At 50.0% G+C, this 26,250-nt stretch overlaps 1 protein-coding gene across 1 annotated transcript in view; it reads left to right on the top strand.

The window, feature by feature from the left end:
- The window catches only part of Plekha5 (pleckstrin homology domain containing A5), a 101,501-nt gene extending 82,663 nt beyond the window's left edge, over window positions 1–18,838 (top strand). Inside the window, 15 exon segments of the mRNA XM_048335274.1 lie at window positions 161–217; window positions 625–705; window positions 831–980; window positions 2,904–3,005; window positions 4,825–4,936; window positions 6,125–6,171; window positions 7,301–7,489; window positions 9,135–9,255; window positions 11,003–11,121; window positions 13,273–13,482; window positions 14,158–14,298; window positions 15,352–15,476; window positions 16,428–16,567; window positions 17,444–17,545; window positions 18,076–18,838. Of these exon segments, the coding sequence (XP_048191231.1) occupies window positions 161–217; window positions 625–705; window positions 831–980; window positions 2,904–3,005; window positions 4,825–4,936; window positions 6,125–6,171; window positions 7,301–7,489; window positions 9,135–9,255; window positions 11,003–11,121; window positions 13,273–13,482; window positions 14,158–14,298; window positions 15,352–15,476; window positions 16,428–16,567; window positions 17,444–17,538 (1,689 nt within the window). The 3' untranslated portion in view covers window positions 17,539–17,545; window positions 18,076–18,838.
- The last annotated feature ends 7,412 nt before the right edge of the window (window positions 18,839–26,250 follow it).

Here is a 26,250-nt window from a genome sequence, read left to right as displayed (position 1 = left end):
CCTGACCTGAGGGACCGTGGAGGGCCGCGCGGCGGGCTCCGGTGACGCCCCGCGCCGGGGGCCTCGCGCGTGCAGGTGACGGCGTGTGGACGGCGGCGTCCCGCGTGGGTGCGTGCATGGGTGCGAGGCGCGGCCACGCGTGGCATTTCTGTCTCCGCAGCTGTCGCAGGACGGAGGCACCTTGCACCGCAGCCGGCCCGAGGAGGCGGACATGGACGTGAGTACCCAGGTGGCCGGCCGGGCGGCCGCGCGGTTGGAGACTCCTCCCGCATGCGCAGTTCACATCCATGGAGTGGCTCCCGGGGCTTGAACCCGTGGCCCGGGCGCGGCCCCTGATCTGGCCTACCATCCATCCCAGCTCCTCCTGAGGATTGTGGTTCAAAGCCAGCCCGGGCAGGAAAGTCCGTGAGACCCAGATCTCCAAGGGAACCTCCAGAAAACCAGAAGTGGAGCTGTGGCTCAGGTGGTAGAGCGCCCGCCTTGAGCACAGTAGAGGCTCAGGGACAGCGCCCAGGCCCTGGGTTCAAGCCCCAGGACCGGCACCCCCCCCCCCCCCCCAAGAAAAAGGACTTGCAGACAAGGATTACTAACTTAAGGCGCCCTCCCCTCCTCCCTTCCGCCCAGGCCAAGCTCAGCCGCCTCTGCGAGCAGGACAAAGTCGTGCGGGCCCTCGAGGACCGACTGCGGCAGCTGCACAAGGAGAAGGTAGGTGGCCGCCACCCCCGGCTGTCCATTACCCGCGTCCTTCGGTGACCGACCGGGCGGTAACCGGGTGCAGAGGACCGTGCAGCCCGCACGCCGTGACTGACAGGGGCCTGTTCTCTTTGCAGTACACGCTGGAACAAGCCTTACTATCCGCCAGCCAGGAGATCGAGACCAACTCGGACAACCCCGCCGCCATCCAGACCGTGCTGTTGCAGAGGGACGACCTACAGAACGGGCTGCTGAGCACCTGCCGGGAGCTCTCGCGGGCCACCGCTGTAAGTACAGCCCGCCGGCAAGCCCGGGAGACAGGGACACGAGTTCAAGGCCATGCTGGGCTAGGCAGATACTCGGCCGAAAAACGAAAATATCAGGCCGGCACTGGTGGCTCACACCTGTCATCCCAGCTATTCATGAGATCTAAGGATCAACAGTTGATAGCCAGCCAGGGCAGAAAAGTCTGTGAAACTGTTATCTCCAATGAACCACCAGAAAACTGGAAGTGGAGCTGTGGTTCAAATGGTAGAGCACCAGCCCTGAGCAGAAGAGCTCAGGGATAGTGTCCAGGTCCTGTGTTCAGGCCCCATAACACACACACACACACAAAACATACATACATACATATGTATAATTTGTTGTTACTGTACTTGTGTGTAGGAATACAAAAAGAGACAGTAATCTTCATACTTAGCATAATTTAGTAGAAGAGTGTTTGATTATAATCTTGGTGAGGTTTGTATAGTTCACCCTTGCATAATACTCCCTTAGCTCCTCTTCCTCCCTTCACCCCTGTCCAACTAATACTTGATGGATTTCATTCTTTTAGTATGTATATATACATATATGTATAATGTCATCTACAACGTGTACGTACGTGTTACACGTACATAATGTATTACTCAAGTAGGTGTAATGTAAGGGGAAATTTATTTCTGTTAACCAGTGAGCATTTTGTTCCTTCTGAAATGGAAGCTTTAGGAAGAAGATAAACAATTCCTGTTTACTCTGTCATGCAAATGAAAATTCTTAAGTATGTTAAAATATAACTCTTTAAATACAATTTTAGAACTAGGATATTTTGAGAAGGTGATAATTGGACTTCTTCAACAATTTCAATAGAAAGTACCTGTGAGAATCAACAGCGTTTAAGTCTTGGTGCAGCGTTTGAATAAGAATTCGAGTTATAGCCAGGGATCAGTGGCTCACGCCTGTGATCCTAGCTACTCAGGCAGCTGAGATCAGAGGATCTGGGTTCAAAGCCAGCCCAAGCAGGAAAGTCCATGAGACTCTTTACTTCCAGAAAACCAGAAGTGGCACTGTGGCTCAAGTGGTGGAGCAGAGTGCTCATCTTGAGCACCGAAGCTAAGGGACAGCACCCAGGTTCTGAGTTGAAGTCTAGCACAGCAACAAAAGAAAGAATTGTGAGAATGGATTTGTGTGTGTTTGTGTTTGTCAGTATTGGGGTTTGAACTGAGGGCCCAGGTGCTGTCTTCCTAGCTTTTTCTCTGAAGGGTAACACTTTAAATCATTGTCCATGAGGGTGATTTGACTAACAACTAATCATAAACCAAGGATTTTTGTTTGTGTGATGTATGTGTGCTGGTGGTCCTGGGGCTTGAACTCGTGGCCTAGGCATGAGCTATCCATGAGCTTTCTTTGTTCCAAGGGTAGCACCCTGACATTTAAGCCACAGCTCCACTTCCAGCTTCTTGCTAGTTAAGTAGAGATAAAGTCTCATGGACTCTCCTACCCTGGCTGGCTTTGAACCTCGATCCTCAGATCTCAGCCTCTTTTTTTTTTTTTTTTTGGCCAGTCCTGGGCCTTGGACTCAGGGCCTGAGCACTGTCCCTGGCTTCTTTTTGCTCAAGGCTAGCACTCTGCCACTTGAGCCACAGCGCCACTTCTGGCCGTTTTCTGTATATGTGGTGCTAGGGAATTGAACCCAGGGCCTCATGTATAAGAGGCAAGCACTCTTGCCACTAGGCCATATCCCCAGCCCCTCAGCCTCTTGAGGATGAGCTGGGATGACAGGCATGAGCCCTGGTGTTCACCTTTGGTACACAGTATCACTACTTAAACTGTCCTGGGACTTCTTCCTGAATTCAGGGAAAAGGCTTTCTAGTAGCTCAGGGTTTTTCCTGGTGGAAACTCCCAGAACGGCATGTGCATCCCTAGTGCAGTAATGGATGCTTTCCTTGCAGGAGCTAGAGCGGGCCTGGAGGGAGTACGACAAGCTGGAGTATGACGTCACCATCACCCGGAAGCAGATGCAGGAGCAGCTGGACCGCCTGGGTGAAGTGCAGGTACCACGGGCGTCTTTCCTACGGGACCGGGTGGCTATCACTGCTGTGTGCCCGGTAAGGATCCCAGCCCTCTCCATCAGCCTCTCCTATAAACTTGACCTCGGCCCCCATGTCCTTTCTGGTCACTGGTCACGAGTGGAGTTCAAGTTCAGCTGGGGCAGGAAACTCCATGAGAAAAAGCGGAAAGTGGCACTGTGGCTCAATTGGTAGAGCACCCGCCTCAAGCCAAAAGAAGCTCAGAGACAGCGCCCACAGCCAGAGTTCATTCCCCAGAACAGGAAAAACCAGACAAAGTGGTTACATGATAAATTCACTGAAACCCAACCCCTCCCCACTCTTCCTCTGCGTGCTTGCCATAGTCCCTGCATGGTCAGCGCAGCCGAGGTCCGCAGAGGAGCAGAGCTGCCACCATCCATTCCTTTTTCCTCTCTCTCTCACACACACACAGGAAATTGTTTTTATTTAATTTTAATTTATAAACAAATCCCGGGTATCCTATTTGACTTACTTCCTGTTTGTTTTGTTTTGTTTTCTTTTCTTTTCTTTTGCCAGTGCTGGGGCCTGAGCTCAGGGCCTGGGACTCTGTCCCTGAGCCTCTCTGTGCTCAAGGCTAGCACTCTACCACTTGAGCCACAGCTCTACTTCCGGCTTTTTCTGTGTATGTGGTGCTGGGGAATCAAACCGAGGGCTTCATGCATGCTAGGCAAGCCCTCTACCACTAAACTACATTCCCAGTCCTTGTGTTTCCATTTTTAACCTTTCTCCCTACTCCTTTTTTTTTTTTCCTTTTTGACAGTATTGGGGCTTGAACTCAGGACTTTACAGTTGCTGTGTGGGGAGTGTTCTGCGTGAGCCACACCCCTAGTGCTTTTTGAGATGGAGTCCGTCTTTTTTCCTAGACCAGCCTAGCCCGTGCTGTGCCCCACCATGCCCGCTTCTGCAGATGAGACGGGATCTCTTGAGCTTGCTCACCTAGGCTTGCTGGGAACCGCGATCCACTTGGTCTCAACCTCCTAATAGCTGGGGTGACAAGCCTGCCCCATCAGTACCCAGCCTTATGTTTAGTCCCTTCTAATACATATACTTTCCTTAGGCTCATGAAGAGTGATAGGCAATACGCTGCAGAAATGTCGAATAAACCTGGCATTGGTGGTTCACACCTATAATCCTAGCAACTCAAGAGGCTAAGATCTGAAGATCGTGGTTCAAAGCCAGCCCACGCAGGAAAGTCTGTGAGACTCTTATCCCCAGTGATCCACCAGCAAACCGGAAGTGGAGTTGGCTAGGTCAAAGTGGTAGAGCACTAGCCTTGAGCAAAAGAGCTCAGGGGCAGCCCCCAAGCCGAGTTCAAGCCCCATGACCGGCCAAAAAAAATAAAAATAGAGGGCTGGGAATGTAGCTTGGTGATAGAGTGCTCGCCTAGTATACATGAAGCCCTGGGTTCAATTCCTCAGTACCACATACACAGAAGCAACTGTAAGTGGCGCTGTGGCTCAAGTGGTAGCAAAAAGAACATCATGGACAGCACCTAGACCCTGATTTCAAGCCCCAGAACTGGCAAAAAAAACATAACAAAAAATAAAAAGAAAGAGGAAACAATGTAAAATAGTATACTTAAGTCTGAAAAAAATTAATGTTTTTCTTTCTCTGCTTTGCCTTTCGCCTTTGCCATCAAAATTGACAACCAAAAGAATCCCATAAGGTCATGCTAAATATTATGAGAGCTCACTGCGCCGCAGTTCTTCATTTTAAATGTGTCACTAGCCGGATTTCTCACGTGGACTTTTTTCCCCTGTGGTCTGTCCATTTCCACGGGCAGACGGAGTCGGCTGGAATTCAGCGTGCACAGGTGCAGAAAGAAATGTGGCGCATTCAAGACGTGATGGAAGGCCTGAGCAAACACAAGCAGCAGAGAGGCTCCTGGGAAATGGGTGGGTACAAGGACCTGGCCCACCCCGCCTGCCTCGGGTGGGGGCCCACACTGTCCATCCATTTCGCTGGGAGGACTCTCCTAACTGATTTGTGGTTCTTGTAAGTGGGCCGGGGAGGGTGGTACAAGCCTGTAACCCCAGCAGAACTAAGAGGATCACAAGTTCAAGGCCAACCTGGGCTATGTAGCAAGACCCTACCTCCACCAAACCATAAATAAATTAAAATAGCTGAACTGAAATTATTTTATTTTTTGGCCAGTCCCAGGCCTTGTACCCTGGGCCTGGGCACTGCCCCTGAGCTTTTCTACTCAAGGCTAGCGTTCTGTCACTTGGAGCCATAGCTGCACTTGCAGTTTTCTGATGGTTCATTGGCGATCAGAATCTCTGGGAAAGTTGGGCACTAGTGACTCACACCTGTCATCCCAGCTACTCAGGAGGCTGAAAGCTGAGGGTGGCGGTTCAAAACCAGCCTGGTAGGAAAGTCCATGAGACTTATCTCTAATAAACTAACCCCCCCCCCCAAAAAAAAAAGCCAGAAATGATTGATGCTGTGGCTCAAGTGGTAGAGCACTGGCCTTGAGCAAAAAGAAGCTCACAGACATCACCCACTACCTGAGTTCAAGCCCAGGGATGAGGGTAAAAAAAAAAAGAAAGAAAAAGTCTCCTTCCCCGAGCTGGCTTCAAACTGCAATCCTCAGATCTCAGCTTTTAAGTAGCTGGGATGACAGGCGGGAGCCACCAGCGCCCAGCTTTTTATTTTCTGTTGAGTAATTTTAGTTCCTTTGGGAACTGGTTGAATTTTAGAAGTAGGTTTGCTTGTTCCGTGAGGCCCTTTTGCTCTCTTGAGGAAGGCTTTTCTGGGTGGATTTTTTTCCTTTTTTGGTAGTCTGCCCTTTCTGCTAGTGGACCTCCCCCTCCTAACACAGTGTTGCTGAGATTATATACCTAGCTTTTGAAAATGGACCACCAGGCCTGGGAATCTGGCTTCATGGTAGAGTGCTTGCCTAGCATACATGAAGCTCTGGGTTTGATTCCTCAGTACCACATACACAGAAAAAAATGGAAGCAGCGCTGTGGCTCAAGTGGTAAAGTACTAGCATTGAGCCGAAAAACAGGGCACAGGCCCTGAGTTCGGTGGGGGAATGTTTTGTCTAAGTAGTTATGGTGTCTTCGTTTTTTTTCTCGCAGGTATAACAGGGTCAAAGCCCTTCTCCACAGTTAAGTACAAGAGTGAGGTGAGTCCAGATTGTTTTTCTAGCTAGAATGATTGCCTAAAATGTTTAACATATGAAATTAGCAGTAATTTAAGTCTATTCTTATAATGGAAATGTATTTTTTAATATAATGAAGTCATGATAGTGTTGAGATTTTTATTGGTTTAGGAAATTGGTGCTTCTAATTTCTAACACGAGTTTTCTTCCCTTTATGCCAAAAAATAAAATAGACTCATTGCTTTTCGTGTGTGTTAAAACTAACTGTCATGCTTTTTCTGAGTGATCTGCATAGTTATAATGGTTTCTTTTCAGTATTGGTTAAGCTTGTAGGATGATTGATAGATGTATTGGTTTTCCGTTATGCATGATGTAGATAAATGATCGTTGTAAAGAGATACTGTCAATCGAGAAACACAAACCCACACAGAAACCAAAGAGAAATGGTTTTTGTGGTGTGTTGTTTTGTTTTTTGTTTTTCCTAGAAATTTCAAAAAAAAAAAAAAAAGGAGTAAGTTTGTTTTGTTTTGTTTTCTTTTTTTAACTCAGGACCTGGCTTTTTCCTGAGCTTTTTCACTCAAGGCTGGTGCTCTACCACTTGAGCCACAGCTCCACTTCCGGTTTTCTGGTGGTTCATTGGAGAGAAATCTCATGGACTTTCCTGCCTGGGCTGGCTTTGAACCTTGAACCACCAGCACGGGGCAATATTTTTTTTATCTTCTCCTTTTTTTTTTTTTTTTTTTGGCCAGTCCTGGGCCTTGGACTCAGGGCCTGAGCACTGTCCCTGGCTTCTTCCCGCTCAAGGCTAGCACTCTGCCACTTGAGCCACAGCGCCGCTTCTGGCCGTTTGCTGTATATGTGGTGCTGGGGAATCGAACCTAGGGCCTCGTGTATCCGAGGCAGGCACTCTTGCCACTAGGCTATATCCCCAGCCCTATCTTCTCCTTTTAACGTGAAATATAGTCATTTGACACAGCCGAGTGGCTTTTTTGGGGGGGGGAGGAGCGGGGGGCTCCTGTTTTTTCATTCAGACTCACGGCTTGGCAGTGTCCCTTTGCACGTATGAATGTGAATTGACTGTACCGTTGCAAAGACTTTCGCGATGCTGACCTCACTGTGCCCGTCTAAATAAGGTGACTTCTACAATCTCTAGGAAGAGGAAGTAGCCCCACCTCGACCTCCACTTCCTCGGTCTTATGACTTTACCGAGCATCTTCCCATAGCCCCCCCTCTGTCCAATGATAGCAGCTCCTTGCTCTGTTATAGCAGGGGCCCCGTGCATCTGCCCGAGGAGAAGAGAATGCATCAAGTTCAAGGACAGCCAAGAAATGGACCTCACTGTGTAAGTGGCCCCAGCAGCCACCGGGTCCCGCCCCGCCTCCCCACCCTCTTTGTTTCTGGAAAGTTCCTTCGTTTCATGCTCAAGCATTTTTTTTGTTTGTTTGTTTGGTAACCCTACTTGTTCGCCAGAGCTCTTTTCATTGACATATAATGTCATCATTCGGCTTTTTTTGTGTTTTTTTGCTGTTCCTGTCTGCTTCTTATAGCATGCTCATATTTTTAATGGTTTTCCTCATTTTAATAATTTCATAATTTTGCGCTTTTTAAAAAATATAATTCTTTTGGAGAGTGGGGACTTGGCACACGCTGATGGATTCACGTTGTCAGTGCCCAGTGTAGTAAACTGAGGGGCAAACCCTGCATTAGAGCAGGAACAGCCCAGGCAGGGAGCTGGGGGGGCAATGAGGGGCCTGTCCAGGAGAGCAGGTCCCCCAAAGATTGAGTCCCAGGCCTAAGCTAAAGCAGGTAGATGTGAAATAAGAAAGGACAATGACAAGGAAACCAGAACCGATTCTCTTACCCAATGTTCGAATCCTAGCCAGGCCTAGGTAGCTGACACCTGTCACCCCAGCTACCCAGGAGGCTGACATCTGAGAATCGTGAGACTCTTCTCAGTGCTCACCCTCCCTCGTAGTGAAAACTTGCTGCATTACGAGATGGTGTTCAGGCCTTCGTGGCCCTGAGAACAATGTGTGTGATCAGCATCGGTGGTCCATTCCTGTAATTGCTACCCAGGCCGTAGAAGATCACAGCTGGTTCAAGCCCACCTGGAGATTCCATCTCTACTGAACCAGGAGAAAAAAAGCCAGACTGGGGGCCTGGCTCAAGCATTAGAGCACCAGCCACGAGCAAGCCTGAGGCCATGAGTTCAAATCTCAGTACTACCCCCCCCCAAAAAAAAAAAATACTTAGGGTAACCTTGAAGGCTTCAGCAGTCGCTCAGGAAGCCCAGCTTCCAGCAGAAAAGAACAACAGTGACTTAGTCCCTAAGAGGAATATTCTTAATTTTAAAACAAAGTGTTTTACCACTAAAACATTTTTGCAGCCAAGGGTATTGGCATATGCCTGTAATTCTAGCACTAGGAAGGCTGAGGTGAGAGTTTTAAAAGGTTTTAGGAAGGGGTGGGTGTGGGGTGGGTTTTGTGTGTATATTTGTCAATCATGAAGAGGCTTGAACTCAGGGCCTGGGCACTGTCTTTGAGCTTTTCTGCTCAAGACTAGCACTCTCCCTACCCCCTCTGGACCACAGTTCCACTTCCGGTTTCCTGCTGTGGCTCATTAGAGATAAGAGTCTCAAGGACTTGCCTGTGGAGACTGGCTTTGAACCACAATCCTCAGATCTCAGCCTCCTGAGTAGCTAGGAGTACAGGTGTGAGCAACCAGCGCCCGGCAAAACAAAGTCTTTGAGTTAACATGTTTTCCTTTTTTTTTTCCTGCTTAGTTATCATGTTCATATTCATTGTGTTATTTCCAGTGACTTGAGTGTTTCAAGGGAATTTGATTTAAGTGCTGCCGATTAGACTCCAAGACCTGTCCAAGCTAGGCCGGGGTTCCGCCACCAGATTCCAGCGCAGCCCAAAGGAGCGTGGCGCAAGTGCCTGCCACCTTGTGGTTCTGTTCTGACCATGCCTGCTCTTCCTCCCCAGGGTCCTGATTATAGACTATACAAGAGCGAGCCCGAGCTAACCACAGTGGCGGAAGTTGATGAGTCTAATGGGGAAGACAAATCCGAGCCTGTGTCAGAGGCAGAACCCACAGCTGTCAAAGGTCAGCCCTGCACCCCCATCACCGCCTTGGCTCCTTTGGTTTTGCTTTGTGGACAGTCTTTTTTTTTTTTTTCCTGTCGATTGTGGGGTTTGAACTCAGGGCCTGGGCACTGCCCCTGAGCCTCTTTGTGCTCAAGGCTAGCAGTCTTGCATTTAAGCCACAGTGCCACTTCCAGTTTTTGAGTGATTCCTTGGAGATCAGAGTCTCAACAGGAACTTTTCTGCCCAGGCTGGCTTTGAACAGAGATCCTCAGATGTCCGCCTCCTGAGATCTGAGGGTAGTAGTCGGTGGCTCACACACACCTGTTTTGAGATAGGATCTTGCCATGTGACCCAGACTAACCTGGAACTTTTTGTTGTTGTTGTTTTTTGTGTTGTTTTTTTTAATTGCCAGTCCCGGGCTTGGACTTGGGGCCTGAGCACTGTCCTTGGCTTCCTTATGCTCAAGGCTAGCACTCTACTACTTGAGCCACAGCACCTCTTCTGGCCATTTTCTGTATATGTGGTACTGGGGAATCAGACCCAGGGCTTCATGTATGGGAGGCAAGCACTCTTGCCGCTAGGCCATATTCCCAGCCACTTTTTTTTTTTAAACCAGTCCTGGGCCTTGAACTCAGGGCCTGAGCACTGTCCCTTTGCCCAAGGCTTAATGCTGTACCACTTGAGCCACAGTTCTACTTCTGGTTTCTTTGGTGGGTAGTAAATAAAGACGAGTTACAAGCATGTTTTGGGTTTGATGCATAACCCCCAAATGACTTCAGTGCTTAACTTTATATTTAATCACTGGTGATGAGACACGTGTGTTTGAGTCAGTCGTAGCCCATTCTGTTGTTCTGTTGGGTAAGTTATAATAAAACAGCAGTGTGGAAGAAGAAAAAACAAACCATTCCTGGGCCTTGAACTCAGGGCCTGAGCACTGTCCCTGAGCTTCTTTTTGCTCTAGGCTAGCACTGTGCCACTTGAGCCACAGCGCCACTTCTGGCAGTTTTCTGTATATGTGGTGCTGGGGAATCGAACCCAGAACTTCATGTGTAGGAGGCGAGCACTCTTGCCACTGGGCCATATTCCCATCCCCAGCCTAGAACTCTTGAGCCCCCTGCCTCAGCCTCCTGAATGCTAGAATTACAGGCGTGAACCACCATGCCAGGCATATATGAGTTCTTTTTTTTGCCAGTCCTGTGGCTTGGTATCTGAATTGTAAAAACAAAAAGATGAGAAAAATAATTTCTAACGACTTGCACAAAAACAGTATATACGGGTGCTGGGAAGGTGGCCTAGTGGTAGAGTGCTCACCTAGCATGCGTGAAACCCTGGGTTCAATTCCCCAGCACCACATATACAGAAAATGGCCAGAAGTGGCTCTGTGGCTCAAGTGGTAGAGTGCCAGCCTTGAGCAAAACGAAGCTCAGGGACAGTGCCCAGGCCCTGAGTTCAAGCCCCAGGACTGGCAAAATAAAAAAAGAGAAAACTAAAATATAGTATATATTTGTGCCAGGTACCGTTGGCTCACACCTGTCATCCTAGCTACTCAGTGGTTGAGATCTGAGGATCGCAGTATAAAGCCAGCTGGGGCAGGAAAGTCCATGAGACTCTCCAATGAACCAGCAAAAACCAGAAGTGGAGCCGTGGCCCAAGTGGTCAAGCCCCAATGTTGGCACGCGCACACACACACACACACACAAAAAACCCTGAGAAATGAAGCCTGTCACAAATAAACAGGGCATCATGGGAGTCCGTTTTCCTTTTAGGGTCACACTTTCCCGTGGGGGTCGTCTCCCCCAGAACCAAGTCACCAACGCCAGAGTCTTCCACCATTGCTTCGTACGTGACCTTGAGGAAAACCAAGAAGATGCTCGACCTCAGAACGGTACTGGACTAGAAACTTGGGGTTCTCGAAGTTTCCCAGGCTACCCTGTCAGTTTCTTACCTCCCTCCGCCCATTTACAGCAGTTTACAGAATTCTTTGTGCATCCTCTTAAGAAAGACATGGCCACTGTCCAATTACATTTAGACAGTGGCACCCTAGGGCCACTTCTAGGCTCTGGGTCAGTCCCCCCCCGGGTCGGGGCCTTCACTTTGATGGCTGCCCTGGAGGCCTGTAAGAGTTCCCGTGATGCGCCTGGCGCTGGTGGTTCACGCCTGTACACCCAGCCACTCAGAAGACTGAGGTGTGCGGTGCTGTACACGCACTGCAGAGGCAGAGCCGGAAGCTGAATAGGAGTGGGTGAATGAGCTTGGCCAGAGCAAAAACTAAGACTGGGGGCCTGGCTCAAGGGGTAGCGCACCAGCCAGGCGTGAAAAGACAGGCAGACTTAGATAAAAGGAAGAAAGGGGGGTGGTTTGAGGTGCAGGGGTGCTGACCTCAGCCATGAGCACGTAGCAGCAGGCCAGCCCTGCCTGCAAGTCATTCCTGGAGCTGTGACTCATCGGTTCTTTCCTCACCGCGTCGGTGAAGCCCCAGTGACTACTCCCCCGCCTCCCAGGCCCTGGCGCCTGCGCCCTGCCTTCCTCCCAGGCTCTGCGGCCTCCACCACTACCAGACTCACTCTCCCCTCTGCCGCTCACCCCAGCAGGCAGATGAACCCCACACCCCCATCACACAGAACAGCCAGGCGTCTAGCGTCTGGGACAGGCATCCGCCAACCCGAGATTGTCTGTCCAGTCCTGGGGCTTGAACTCATGTCCTGGGCGCTGTCCCTGAGCTTTTTCACTCAAGGCTGGCGCTCCACCCCTTGAGCCACAGCTCCACTTCCGGCTTTTTCTGTGTCTGTGGTACTGAGGAATCAAACCCAGGGCTTCCACTAAACCACTTTCCCAGCCCTCTGTTCATTTTGGGGACTAGTATTTCTCAACCTTCTTCAGTTTACAGAACACGAAGCGGGAACGTGTTGAGAAAAACCTTCCTAACGAGTTCTATGTGAGGTTCCAGAAATGAGTGTGTTTCACAGAGTAAATCTTCGTGTTTCCTGATGGGCAGATGTCTGCAGCATTTCTGATGGTTATGTCAAAGTTAGAGTGGACCAACCCTTCCATTTATGGCCGTGTCTACCCCCCCTCCACCCCGCCCCCCTTCCTGTTTGTCAGTCTTGACTTTCAAGGACTTTGCTGTTTCAGGACCTGGCCTAAATGTATTCCAGGGCAGCCATGTTGGTTTTGTTCTGTTCTGGTTTTACCTAAGAAAAGCCACTCTCAAGTGCCCCTCTTCCCCTCCTTCCACCTCCCCTCTTCCTCTCTCCATTGACAACCCTGCACGCCCATTGCAGCTAGGGGTGAAATGACTCAACTTGCCTTCCCATCAACCTTGCTAGTATTCAAAACCTCCACTTTTTTGGGAGGGGGAGCTGGTCCTGGAGCTTGAACTCGGGGCCTGGGCCGTGTCCCTGGGCTTCTTTTTAAAAGCTCGGGGCCAGTGCTTTACCCCTTGAGCCACAGCTCCACTTCTGACTTTTTCTTGGGCTCACTGGCTTTCCTGCCCAGGCTGGCTTTGAACCGTGATCTCAGAACTCAGCCTCCCTAGTAGCTGGGGTTCTAGGCGTGAGCAACAGTGCCCAGCCAAAACCTCCACTTGGGAGTTTTGAAAGCAAAGTAAAGGAGTGCATTTTTCTTTTTTTTTTTTTTTTTTTTTTTTTTTTTTTTTTTTTATTAATTGGACATAAATTTTTTTTACAAGGTGTTGTGCAAAGAGGGTGCAGTTACATAGTAGGGCAGTGTGTACATTTCTTATGATATCTTACAACCTGTTTTTCTATCCCTTGTCTAGGTCAGGTTGACATATATGCAATATACAATGTATCAAGAACATATACAGTATTCACAGACTTGGTCTCTACTGTCTCTCCGTCTCCCTTTGTTAACAGTCATATATCAGGGAGATCATGCCCCTTTGTTTTCTGTGTTCTAGGCTTGTCTCACTCAACATTATTTGTTCGAGTAAGGAGTGCATTTTTCCACCCTACTTTTCACAAGGACTCTGTGCTCGGTGCTCATGTATATTCACACATTTCTTTTTCATTCCAAGGAACGGCCGCGAAGTGCAGTAGAGCAACTCTGCCTGGCAGAAAGTTCTCGGCCCAGGATGACAGTGGAGGAACAGATGGAGAGAATCCGGAGGCATCAGCAGGCCTGCCTGCGGGAAAGGAAGAAAGGATGGAATGTTCTCGGTGCTTCCGACTCGTCCCCTGTACAGAGCCCTTCCAGTCTAAGGGAAAATCCCTTCAGGGTGGTCCAGGTACTTGCACACCTTGGCTTTTTCTGTTTGAAATCCCACATGACTTGAAGAGTTGCACGTAAAACAGGAAAAGCCAGACGTGGAGCTGTGGCTCAAGGGGTAGAGTGTTAGCCCTGAGCCAAAGAGGCTCAGGGACAGCACCTGGTCCCTGAGTTTCACCCTACAACAGACCCAAAAATATGGGGAGGGGGAAAAAAAAAGCCAGAGCTGTTGCTCAGTGTGAAAGTGCTAGCCTGGAGTGCGAAGAAGCCAAGCAGTAGCACCCAGGCTCTGAGTTCAAGCCCCAGTACTGGTACATTATGCCAAGGACCAAAATAGCCTCCAGTTCCCTCCCCATGAAATGTGTGTGAGTGTGTCCTGACTCAAGTGGGACCAGAATGGCACTGTCTGTGGCTCTCAGTTTCTCCTTGCAAGAGTCTCCGTGCCGTGCCTCCCTGTTCGTTCCTGGCCCCTTCCCTAGGCAGGGCCTTGTTTGTCTGTAGCTTGCTCTGGGCCATCTCTTAGCACACCGTGGTCCACTATGGGTGGACTCCATCCGTCATGGCGTGGGGGTGTACCCAGTGCCCTTCTCTGCCCGGTGGGCCTGCCTCTCCAGCTGCTTGGCCGGGCACTGTGACACTCGCCTCTAGCCCAGCCACAGGAGAAATCACGCTGGAAATGCTCTGTGTCTCCCAGACTCGAAGGAGAGATGAGGGCCTGAAGGAACCGGATGCTGTCAGTATGGAAAACGATGGAAAGCCAAAGCGTGGATCTCCTGTAGAAGACATCGTTCCAGTCGGTGCAGCCGAGCCCCAAAGCCCAGACTTCAGCAAGGAGGTAGAGTGAGACCTGAGGACAGACGAGATCCCGCCAGAGAAAGCCAGGGCGCGATTCCTTCCGTCAGAGGCCACGGGTGACCTGCTCAGCCACAAAGGACACACGTGGCCTTGCAAGCACCATGGCTCACGCCTGTCGTACCAGCTACCCAGAAGGCTGAGATCTGAGGATCCTGGTTCAAAGCCAGCCTGGGCAGGAAAGTCCGTGAGACTGTTGTGTCCATTGAACCACCAGAAAACTGGAAGTGAGCTGTGGCTCAAGTGGTAGAGTGGAAGAGCTCAGGGGCAGCACCCAGACCCTGAGTTCAAGTTCAAGACCCAGGACCAGCACACACACACACACACACACACACACACACACACACACACAGCATAATCAAACCTGGAATAAAGCATTGCCAATTCAATTATAGCTAGGTCTTGATGATATGTAAATAGGAAGTAATGTTAATCGTTTTAATATATTCCAACCCAGATTTTTTTTTTTTTTGCCAGTCCTGGGGCTTGAACTCAGGGCCTGAGCACTGTCCCTGGCTTCTTTTTGCTCAAGGCTACCACTCTACCATTTGAGCCACAGCACCACTTCTGGCCATTTTCTATATAGGTGGTGCTGAGGAATCGAACCTAGGGCTTCATGTATACGAGGCGAGCACTCTACCACTAGGCCATATTCCCAGCCCCCCAGATTTTTTTTTTAGCCAGTAAATATTTGGTATATGTTCCAGAGTCATTTGATAAGGGTTTTTTTTGTTTTGTTTTTGTTTTTATTGGTCGTGGGGCTTGAACTCAGGGCCTAGGCGCTGTCCCTGAGCTCTTTTGCTCAAGGCTGGTGCTCTGCCACTTTGATCCACAGCTCCACTTCCGGTTTTCTGGTGGTTCATTGGAGATAAGAGTCTCATGGACTTTCCTGCCCAGAATGGCTTTGAACTGTGATCCTCAGATCATAGGTGTGAGCCACCAGGACCTGGCCTTTGGATATGTTTTGAGATCGTTGTAGATTGACGTGTTAAGGTGGTAAGAACACAGTAGAAACCATGTTCTTCTTCTCTTGCAGTCGAAGAGAACGGAGCATGCCGTCTATGGCATGCTTTTCACCCCTGAGCCAAAGGAGATAAACTCTGAAGAATCGGGGGATAAGGAGAGGAGCGAGGAGCCCACACCTGCTGGAGTCACATGCAGGTAATTAAGAGCAAGAGCTTATGTAACTGTAACCCCTCTGTACATCACCTTTATAAGAACTTTTTTTCAGGGCCTGGGCACTGTCCCTGAGCTTCTTTGTGATCAAGGCTAGTGCTCTACCACTTGAACCACAGCCCCCACTGTTGGCTTTTTCTGAGTATTCATTAGAGATAAGAGTCTCACAGACTTTGCTGCTTGGACAGGCTTTGAACCACGATCCTGAGATCTCAGCCTCCTGAGTAGCTGGGATGACAGGCGTGAGCCACCGGTGCCCAGCTCTGTTAGTTTTGTTTTGTTTTTTTAATTTGTATGAAGTAAGAAAAAGAAGTAAGCTAGAGGGCTGGGGATATGGCCTAGCGGCAAGAGCGCTTACATCTACATGACGCCCTGGGTTCGATTCCCCAGCACCACATATAGAAAACAGCCAGAAGGGGCGCTGTGGCTCAAGTGGCAGAGTGCTAGCCTTGAGCGGGAAGAAGCCAGGGACAGTGCTCAGGCCCTGAGTCCAAGGCCCAGGACTGGCAAAAAAAGAAAAGAAAAGAAAAGAAGTAAGCTAGATACTGGCTCTCACCGGTCATCCCAGCTACTCAGGAGACTGAGATCTGAGGATTGGGGTTCAAAGCCAACCCAGGCAGGAAAGTTCATGAGACTCTTAATACCAATGAACCAAAAGAAAACTGGAAGTGGCGCTGTGGATCAAGTGGTCGAGCGCCAGCCTTGTGTGAAAGAAGCTCAGGTACAGCGCCTAGGCCCTGAGTTCAAGCCTCAGGACTGGAAAAATAAAGGAATAATAATAATAATAATAATGGGTTCCACAGCAGTCACCCTAGCACTGGGGCAGCTGAGGGGCCCGGTGGGGGTTTGGGGCTGTCTGCACTGTACTGAGGACCCGATCTTGAGAAAAATTGATTCCTTTGCCCAACACGCTTAACATCAGTCCGTTTCCCGTAGCCCTGGAGGTGAGAGGAAGATCACAAACCACGAAGCACTAGACAGCCCTGAAGAAGATGGCAGTGTTGCTGACCAAATTGAGCCGGCCGCTTCTCGTGAGCCCACTCCTGAGGCCTCTCGCGAGAGTCAGGCGCTCGTAGGTAGGTCTCGGGGCTAGAGTGCACATTCAAACCTTGGTACCAGCACAAAAATAAGCAGTAGGCATTCTGTGCTGCCCTCTTAATTTATTTGGGTTTTGTTTTTGGGGTGCTGAGGAATCAAACCCAGGGCTTCATGCATGCTAGGCCAGCACTCCACCACGAAACCACCTTCCCAGCATATTGGGTTTTTGTTGTTGTTTTTGGTCTTCTGTTTGGGTACTGGGAATGGCCCCCAGCACGGTGTACTTGCTAGGCAAGTGCTTCGCCACGGAGCTGCATTCCAGCCTATCACGCTTTTGATCCTCCCTGTCTTCATGATGTGCAGTTGTATACGGTTTACATTGTCTACTTTGCTTCTTGGGGTTCATAGCGAGTAATCCCTCCAATAACCCTCCCTTCCCACGAGGCTCAGCTGCAGAACTGGTGAGCCCAGCGCCCGTAGCTCCCGCCTGTCATCCCAGCTACTCAGGAGGCTGAGATCTGAGGATCGTGGTTCAAAGCCAGCCAGGGCAGGAAAGTCCGTGAGACTCTCATCTCCAATAAACTATCTTTACATAGCTGGAAGTGGCACTGTGGCTCAAGTAGTAGTAGAGCGTTGAGCCAAAGAAGCTCAGGGGCAGCATCCAGGCCCTGAGTTCAAGCCCCAGGACTGGCAAATAAAGATAAAGAACCAATTGAGAGTGGGAGGCCCTCAGTCCAAATCACACTGCCAGCACCAGCAGAAACAAGCAAGCAGGAAACGAAAGCAGGTGTCGGGAGCGGTTTGTGGCGGGTCAATGCCATGTGAACTTAGAAGGCCCCTCACCCCCATGTCCTTACGGGGGTGGGGGGGTCCCCAGCAAGGACTGACTGAACCCCACCTTTTCTCTTTTCCAGTGACAAGTGTGTCTCCATCTCCTGAGCCCTCGGCCTCGCCAGAGCCGCCCCTGCCCACACAGCTCCCCGAAGGGTCACACTTCATGTGCGTGTAGGCCCCAGGTAAGGCCTGCCCCCACCTCCTTCACCCTCCCACTCACCGTGGATGCTCCAGGGGGGCGGAGAGCCGGGAGCCAGGGCTTCGAAGCACGGACGGCACATCCTGTAACTTCATGTCATCCACTCAGGAGGCTGAGATCTGAGGATCAGGGTTCAAAGCCAGCCTGGGCAGGAAAGTCCCTGCGGCTCTAATACCCAGTGAACCACCAGAAAAGCAGAAGTGGAGCCGTGGCTCAAAGCACTAGAGCACCAGCCTTGAGGGAAAGAGCGCAGGGACAGCGCCCAGGCCCTGAGTTCGAGCCCCACAACTGACAAATAAAAAAGGCAGTTTATGAGAACTGTGCGTCTTGCTCCATGTCCTTGCACCCCAATGTCCGTGTAGTGACTCTTGAACCTCCCTTGTTCCGGCAGGCCCTGGAGGCTGGCCCAGGGGTGCAGAGAGCCCCCATGTTATGTTGTGCTGAGCCCCTTGAACCGCCCCTGGGGACCCCTCCAGCCACAGGGGTCAACACGCCTTCCTCCTTGTTTTTCAGCCACCCCATCCCAGCCGCCGTGACAAGACGTGTACAGAACGCCTCCACTCCGCAACTCCGAGCGTCCCCCGATCACCCCGGAACACGATCCTTCCGAACAGCTTTAAGGCGCCCACCGGCCCCTCTGTCGTCCCCCAGCTTGCACCCCGAGGGAGGGTCCATCGTGTGCAGTCCACCCCACAGCGCCCCCCCACACACACCCCAAGCCCCGTCCTGCCCCCCTTCCTCCTTGCATAGGGTTAGTTATTATTTCCAAGGACCTTTGATTTTCTTCCCTTCTCTTCTCCGTGCTCCGCTCCAGGACTGCTTTGTTTCAACCCTTGATTTGTAACAGCTGGAGATCGGTCCCTCCACCGATCTAACCCCGTGCCACTTGATTCTTCTTGCCCGTGAGGTGTGCGCCCTGTTTTCTGCCACCCTCCATCCGTCCTTCCTCCTCCGTCAGATCGCCACGCCCACAGTGAGTGCCCCCGCTCTGTCCGCTTCCGCAGGCCCCTCGCCGCCTCCCGTCCCCCAGGAGAAACGCCAGGTAGATTCCTGCCACACCGGCCCTCCCTCGCGGGCGGAGCAGACTTGAACAGCAATAAGCAGGTTTCCCCCCAGTCCTGTACTTAGTTTGTGTACAAATGTAATTATGTTCATTGTGTACATACAATGAACACCTGTAATGTATTAAAGGCTACTTAACGATCGTTTCAATGCAAATGTTCATATCTCATTTCTTTTTTATCATGTTAAATAAATGTCGATGTTCTTAAATCACTGGTGTTGAGTGGCTTTTCTGTTTGTTGGTTTGTTTCTGAGCACTCAAAGTGGAAAATGCAGCTAGCCACCAGCAGCTCACGTCTGCCATCCCAGCTACTCAGGAGGCTGACATCTGAGGATCATGGTTTCAAGCCAGCCACGGCAGGAAAGACTGATCTCCAGTGAAGCACCAAAAAGCCAAAAGTGGAGCTGTGGCTCAAGTGGTAGAGCGCAAGACTGGAGCAAAAGAAGCTCAGGGACAGCACCCCAGGCCCTGAGTTCAAGCCCCAGGACCAGCACCAAAAAGATAAATGAAATTGCCAGGCATCGGTGCTCACGCCTGTCATCCTAGCTACTCAGGAAGCTGAGATCTGAGGGTCACAGTTCAAAGCCAGCCAGGGCAGAAAAGTCCCCATGAGACTCTTATCTCCAATGAACCACTCAAAAACCAGAAGTGGCGCTGTGGCTCAAGTGGTAGAGCACCAGCCTTGAACACAAAGGCTCAGGGACAGTGCCCAGGCCCCGAGTTCAAGCCCCACAACCAACAAAAGAATGAAATAAAGAAATTTGGGGGCTCAGTCTTAAAAGAGTATTTGCCTGGCAGGCAGGAGGCCCCAGGATTCCATGTCCCAGCCCCAATGAAACAGAAGAAAGGACTCCGAAGGTCTTAGACACCGTGCATAAAGGAGGTGTCTGTCAGCCAGGCCATGTGCCCACAAGAGCTCCTTTCCCAGAGCCGCGGGCCCTAATCCCATTACAACCAACAAGAGAGGGAGCAGCACCATAAAATCCCCCCCAGCTCTCCCTCCCTGATGGGCGCCTTCAGGGGCCTCTGTCTCTTCCTGTCCATTTCCCAGTTTTGATCCGGAGTCCCCAAGACCTTCAGTCCCCAGGGGTTTAGGACAGGTTCCGAGAAACTAGGTGGGGACTCGTGGGAACGGGAATCCCAAACGCATTCACGCCCTTCAGTATCCATTACCTTCTCCCTGCATTGCGTATTGTTCTAGAAGAACAGGAAGTCAATTCTTGCAGAGTCCTGCACAGAGGGACTCCTGCTAACTTGTCAGTTACACACACACACACACACACACACACACACACACACACACCCCATGCCAAAGGGGATTTAGGCAAATTCAGTGCATAGAAGTAAAAGAATTCTGCCCACCCCCTCCCCCAAAAGGAACCCATAAATGACGTGCAAATGCACTTGCTCCGAATCATAGAAACACAAAAATGGGTGAACATGGAAAGAAGAGAGAGTTGAGCGCATCTCAGATGCCCTATTCCTCCAAGGAAGCCCCTCAAACTCTCACACGAGTGTGCCCCTTTATCAGACTCAGGTAGCTCACGCCTGCAATCCCAGCTACTCAGGAAACAGATCTGAGGATTGGTTTGAAGCCAGCCAGGGCAGGAAAGTCTGTGAAACTCTTTATCGCCAATGAATTACCAAAAAGGCTGTGATCCAAGTGGTAGAGCACTAGCCTTGTGCAGAAAAAGTTCAGGGACAATGGCCAGGATATATGTATGTATGTGAAATATATATATAAATGCAGTTATACATACAGTTATATAGTATATACTATATGTTCTATATGTTATACACATTGTGTGTGTGTGTGTGTGTATATATATATATATATATATATATATATTTCCTCTTGGATCACAGCTTTCCCTTGCCAACCTAATTCTGTGATACAACCTCTTCATGGATTGGTTTTCTTTGCAAAGCCATCAGGAGAGGAAGACAATTAAAGGTACTAACACAGGAGAAAGAAAACACCGCTCTGTGTTCCCAGTTTCCCTCAGAAATATCATGTGGGCTTGAGCATAAAGGTTGAAGAATTTTATGACAATAGTTACATGGCATATTTTTTTTTTCCTGTGGACCCCTAATTGAATCAGCCTGTTCCAACAGCTCACAGTTGATCAAGGTAAAGTATCCTTAAGTAATTGGCGAGGGGAAAGACGTGAAAGAGTAGTTCAGCCATAATTCTAGCTACTCAGGAGGCTGAAAGGAAAGGATGGAACTTCGAAGCCAATCCAGGCAGGAAAATCTGTGATCCTTTTTTTTTTTTTTTTAGTTGGTTGTGGGACTTGAACTCAGGGCCTGGGTGCTGTCTCTGAGCTCTTTTGCTCTGCCACTTTGAGGCACAGCTGCACCTTAGGTTTTTGAGTGGTTCATTGAATAATAAGAGTCTCACAGAGGGGCTGGGAATATAGCCTAGTGGCAAGAGTGCCTGCCTCGGATACAAGAGGCCCTAGTGTTCGATTCCCCAGCACCACATATACAGAAAACGGCCAGAAGCGGCACTGTGGCTCAAGTGGCAGAGTGCTAGCCTTGAGCGGGAAGAAGCCAGGGACAGTGCTCAGGCCCTGAGTCCAAGGCCCAGGACTGGCCAAAAAAAAAAAAAAGAGTCTCACAGAGACTCTGTCCCAACTTTTGTGCTCAAGTCTAGTGCTTCCCCCACTATCAGCTTTTCTGGTGCTTCATTGGCTGGCGATAAAGAATCTCAGGGGTTTTCCTGCCATGGCTGGCTTCAAACCCTGATCCTCAGATCTCAGCCTCCTGAGTAGCTGGGATGACAGGCGTGAGCCACCAGCCCGTCATTTCTTTACGCCAGTCAAGATGAATAACCTGCCTTCCTAGAGGACCTCAAGTTCAAGGCCAGGGTGGGCAAAAGGTAGTCATGAGAACCAGAACCCATCCTAAAAGCAAAGTACAGACACTGGTGGCTCATGCCTTTATGTAAGCCCAGCACTTCCAGTGGCTGAGATCTGATGATCAAGGTTCAAAGCCAACCTGGACAGCCAAGTCCATGAGCCTCCCATCTCCAAGGAAGCAGCAAATCACAAGTGGAGCTGTGGCTCAAACAGTGCAGCATTAGTCCTAAGCAATAAAGCTAAGGGACAGGGCTGGGAAGGTTGCTCAGGGGTAGAGTGCTCACCTAGCATGCATGAAGTCCTGGGTTCGGTTCCTCAGCACCACTTACACAGAAAAAGCCAGAAGTGGCGCTGTGGCTCAAGGGGTAGAGTGCCAGCCTTGAGCAAAAAGAAGCTCAGGGACAGTGCTCAGGCCCTGAGTTCAAGCCCCAGGACTGGCAAAAATAATAAACCTATGGGACGGGACTCAGCCTTTTGGGCTCAGGCCTCAGTACACACACACACACACACACACACACACACACACTGCATTATCTTCCATATTCTTGGAAAGGAAGAAAGAGATGATCTTGTTTCTCTCCAAGGGTTAAATGTAGAAATCTGGGTTTTAGCTTCCACATTCCAAAGGCCGAGGAAGGCAAAGTATGAAATCGGTTCGAATGGGCTGTTCAGCCGGGGCGGGGGGGAAGAGCGGGGGGCTCATTTTCCACAGGCACTGCCAAGTTCTCCAGCCTGGAGGAGGAAAGAGCACCCCCCTCCCCAACTTCCTCTCCCCTTCCCACATGTTCTTAACCCGCAAGCATACGGGGATGGAAAGCACATTTGGGGATCGTATTATTCAGATGGACTTGCTTTACACACCATTTGGCCAAATCAATCACAGCAAGCTCACGGGGCAGCTCTTTATTACACTGTGATGAACTTTATGAAGTCACAAAAATCAATAAATCCAGGGCTGGAAAGGGGGCTCAGTGGTAGAGTGCTTGCCTAGCAAGCGTGAAGCCCTGGGTTCGATTCCTCAGCACCACATACATAGAAAAGGCCAAAAGTGGTGCTGTGGCTCTCAAGTGGTAGAGTGTTCGCCTTGAGCAAAAGAAGCTCAGGGACAGCACCCAGGCCCCAAGTTCAAGCCCCAGGACTGGCAAAAATAAAATAAGTGCAGCTGGAGGTTGTGACTCGAGTTTATAATACCAGCTACTTTCTGAGGACTGTGGTTCAAAGCCAACCCTGGGCAGATAAATCCAAGATGATTCCCTATGCCAATGACCTGGCAATAAATTAATAAATACCTGAAAATGGAGGCATGGCTCAAATGGTAGCAAACTAACCTTACAAAAAAAACAGGGGCTGGGAATATGGCCTAGTGGTAGAGCGCTCGCCTTGTATACATGAAGCCCTGGGTTCGATTCCTCAGCACCACATATATGGAAAAAGCCGGAATTGGCGCTGTGGCTCAAGTGGCAGAGTGCTAGCCTTGAGCAAAAAGAAGCCAGGGACAGTGCTCAGGCCCTGAGTCCAAGCCACAGGACTGGCAAAAAAAAAAATAGCTAGAGGCTGGGAATATATGTTAGCATTTCCCTAGCCTCAGGTCCTCAGCTCCTCCCACTAGTTCCCAGATCCACCCATACCTAATGAGCCACCCCTACTCACTACCTACCTACTTCCCCTTTACCCCCAGAGAGAGAAGCTGCCACCTGGATAAGGTGCAGACGCCATGTAGCTCCCTCTCCCGTGGGAACTATGGCCCCACTAATAAACCTCCTTATGAACCTTCTTCTCCTGCCTGTGATTATCTCCGCATGGTCCTCTGGGATGGCCGGGACAGATCCTTTTAATATGGCCTAGTGGTAGAGTGCTTGCCTCTTATACATGAAGCCCTGGGTTCGATTCCTCAGCACCACATATATGGAAAAAGCCAGAATTGGCCCTGTGGTTCAAGTGGTAGAGTGCTAGCCATGAGCAAAATGACTGGCAAAAAAAAAAGGATATATATATGACTAAAGGCCAGCATCCAGGTTCTGAATTCAAGCTCCAGTATCTGCATTAAAAATTTAATAAAATAATAATAATTAGCCATGAGCCAGTGGCTCACGCCTGTCATCCCAGATACTCAGGAGGCTGAGATCTGAGGATCAAGGTTCAAAGCCAGCCTGGGCAGGAAATCTTGGAGATCCTTCTTTTCTTCCTTTTTTGTTCTTTCTTTCTTTCTTCCTTCCTTCCTCCCTCCCTCCCTTCCTCCCTTTCTCCTTCTTCCTTCCTTTTCTCTTCTTTTTTTTTTCAGTTGTGGGGCTTGAAAACTCAGGGTCTGGGCGCTGTCCCTGAGCTCTTTCACTGAAGGCTGGCGCTCTACCACTTGAGCCACAGCTTCACTCCCGGTTTTCTGGTGGTTCTGTTAAGGGGTTCGAGGGAGGGGATTCCCCGTCCCCCCAAGAGTCCACCAAGCAAGAGACAGTCTCAAGCAAAAAGATGGATTTATTGGGGAAGCAAAAAAGCAAACTGACCGGCCAGGGACAGTGCAGGACTGCCACAGTGACCCCAAACTGTCCTCAAATTGGGGTTCGTCAAGGTAAAAGCGTAACACAGATGTAGGGGGTTGACGCTGGGGGCAGAGCAAGCAATAAACAAGTTAAGCAGGCCATTTACAGAAGCAGAATTTGGGGGTCAGGTTGACCCCCACACTATTCCCCCCCCAACATTTCCTACCATGTTTCCCTAGTCAAGATGGAGTCAGCTGTGCTCACTACTACAGTTCATCGGAGATCAGAGTCTCACAGACTTTCCTGCCCAGGCTGGCTTCGAACCTCCATCTTCCGATCTCAGCCTCCTGAGTAGCTGGGATGACAGGCGTGAGCCACTGGTAGCTAGCTGTTTATTTCTAAAGTAAATGCGAACACCATTTTCTGAAGAAGACTGGGAAGGGATGGAGGACTCTCTCTTTCAGTACCGGGGTCTCTAAGAGTTTAGGGCTAAGGGACTTCAGGAAGTCAGCTTCCCGGGAAGTGGCAACCATATGCTAAAGAGTTATGTAAATGAAGGCATTTAAGGAAGGCTTATCTTGCTTCACAAATGCTAAAGTGAAGAATTTGTTTTGGAGACGCTTACTTTGTTAAACTCCCCAGGGCAGTCCTCCAGGGGAAAAACAGATAAGGAGGTCCCTAAGTTTACACCTCTCCCCCAACCTGGGGTTCCAACCCTGAGGAAACAAATCCCATTACTCTGACAGATCAAGAAAGGGCACAGCTAAGAAAGCCCATGGAAACCATTTAACTCCCTAGAATAATAATAATAATTATTATTCCTCCTCTTCTCTTCCTTTTTCCTCCCTCCCCTCTCTCTCTTCCTCCTCTCTGGTCCTGGGGCTTGAACTCAGGGCCTGAGCACTGTCCCTGGCTTCTTTTTGCTCAAGGCTACTAGCACTCTGCCACTTGAGCCACAGCGCCACTTCTGGCTTTTTCTATGTATGGGGTGCTGAGGAATTGAACCCAGGGCCTCATGTATGTGAGACAAGCACTCTACCACTAGGCCACATTCCCAGCCCTCAGATACTTCTTAATCCACCGCGTGATGGACTTCCACAGAAATCCACTGCCTGTCTCCCCAGGGCCTTGCGAGTGGTTATCATTAGGACCCTCCTGGGAAATAACACTCCAGGGTGTCAGCTGAGAGTCTGGAAATGACTTCCCGCGGCTCCCCAGGGGGCCTCTTAAGGCTCTTTATTGAAATGTATTCCGGAAGGTTCTTTCTTGGTGGTGATGATGATGGGGATGGGTTAATAGAGGTAGTTCACTCTTGCAATCCCTAGCTACTTGGGGAAGCTGAGCTCTGAGGATCAAGCCAGTCCAAGTAGGAAAATCTGTGAGCCTCTTACCTCCTATGAACCAGCAAAAAGCTGTGTGGAACTATGGCTCAAGTGTTAGAGCGCCAGGCCCAGAGCTCAAGGTCTCAGTATTGACACAAAACCAAAACACCAACCAGAAAAATCCCACTGCCTACCTTGGTTCAAGATACAGAAACCAGGGGCTGGGGATATGGCCCAGTGGCAAGAGTGCTTGCCTCCTATACATGAGGCCCTGGGTTCAATTCCCCAGCACCACATATACAGAAAACGGCCAGAAGTGGCGCTGTGGCTCAAGTGGCAGAGTGCTAGCCTTGAGCAAAAAGAAGCCAGGGACAGTGCTCAGGCCCTGAGTCCAAGGCCCAGGACTGGCCAAAAAAAAAAAAAACTGAAAAGACAAAAACAAGATACAGGAACTAAATAAAGTAACCTAAAATCCAGGATGGCAATTGTCCCATGGCTGGCAATTTGGGTGAATTTTTAGAAGTACCTCCTTTGTCCTATGGAAGGAATCTTAGCTGAATTCCAACCTGACCACATCCCTGGGGCCCAACAAGTCCAGACAGGCTGTGGAAGCAGCCAGGGAGAATGGAAGACGCCTACTTATCTGAGGACAGAGGTTGGAGGCGCCTGAGAAGAAAGATTAGTCATCACTTGGGTAGTCACCAGAGCAGCTTGGGATGACTGTCACTGCAGTCTGTTGCCAGGCTAGGCCTGTGAACCTGTCTGCATCCTTCAGCTCTGAGGAGTCAAGGAAAAAGCAGATTTATCTCTGTAGTCCCAGCTCCTCAGGAGGCCAAGATGGTTCAAAACCAGCAAGGGCAGGTAAGTCCATGAGACTCTCATCTCCGGTGAACCGGTAGTTGATGAGTCAGAATACTGTTCTGTGTGTGTGTTGGGGGGGAGATGGAGTCCTGGGGTTTGAACTC

This window comes from Perognathus longimembris, chromosome 27, assembly GCF_023159225.1.
Source record: "Perognathus longimembris pacificus isolate PPM17 chromosome 27, ASM2315922v1, whole genome shotgun sequence".
NCBI classification, from domain to species: Eukaryota; Metazoa; Chordata; class Mammalia; order Rodentia; family Heteromyidae; genus Perognathus; species Perognathus longimembris.
This window is presented reverse-complemented; position numbering and strand designations above follow the sequence as displayed.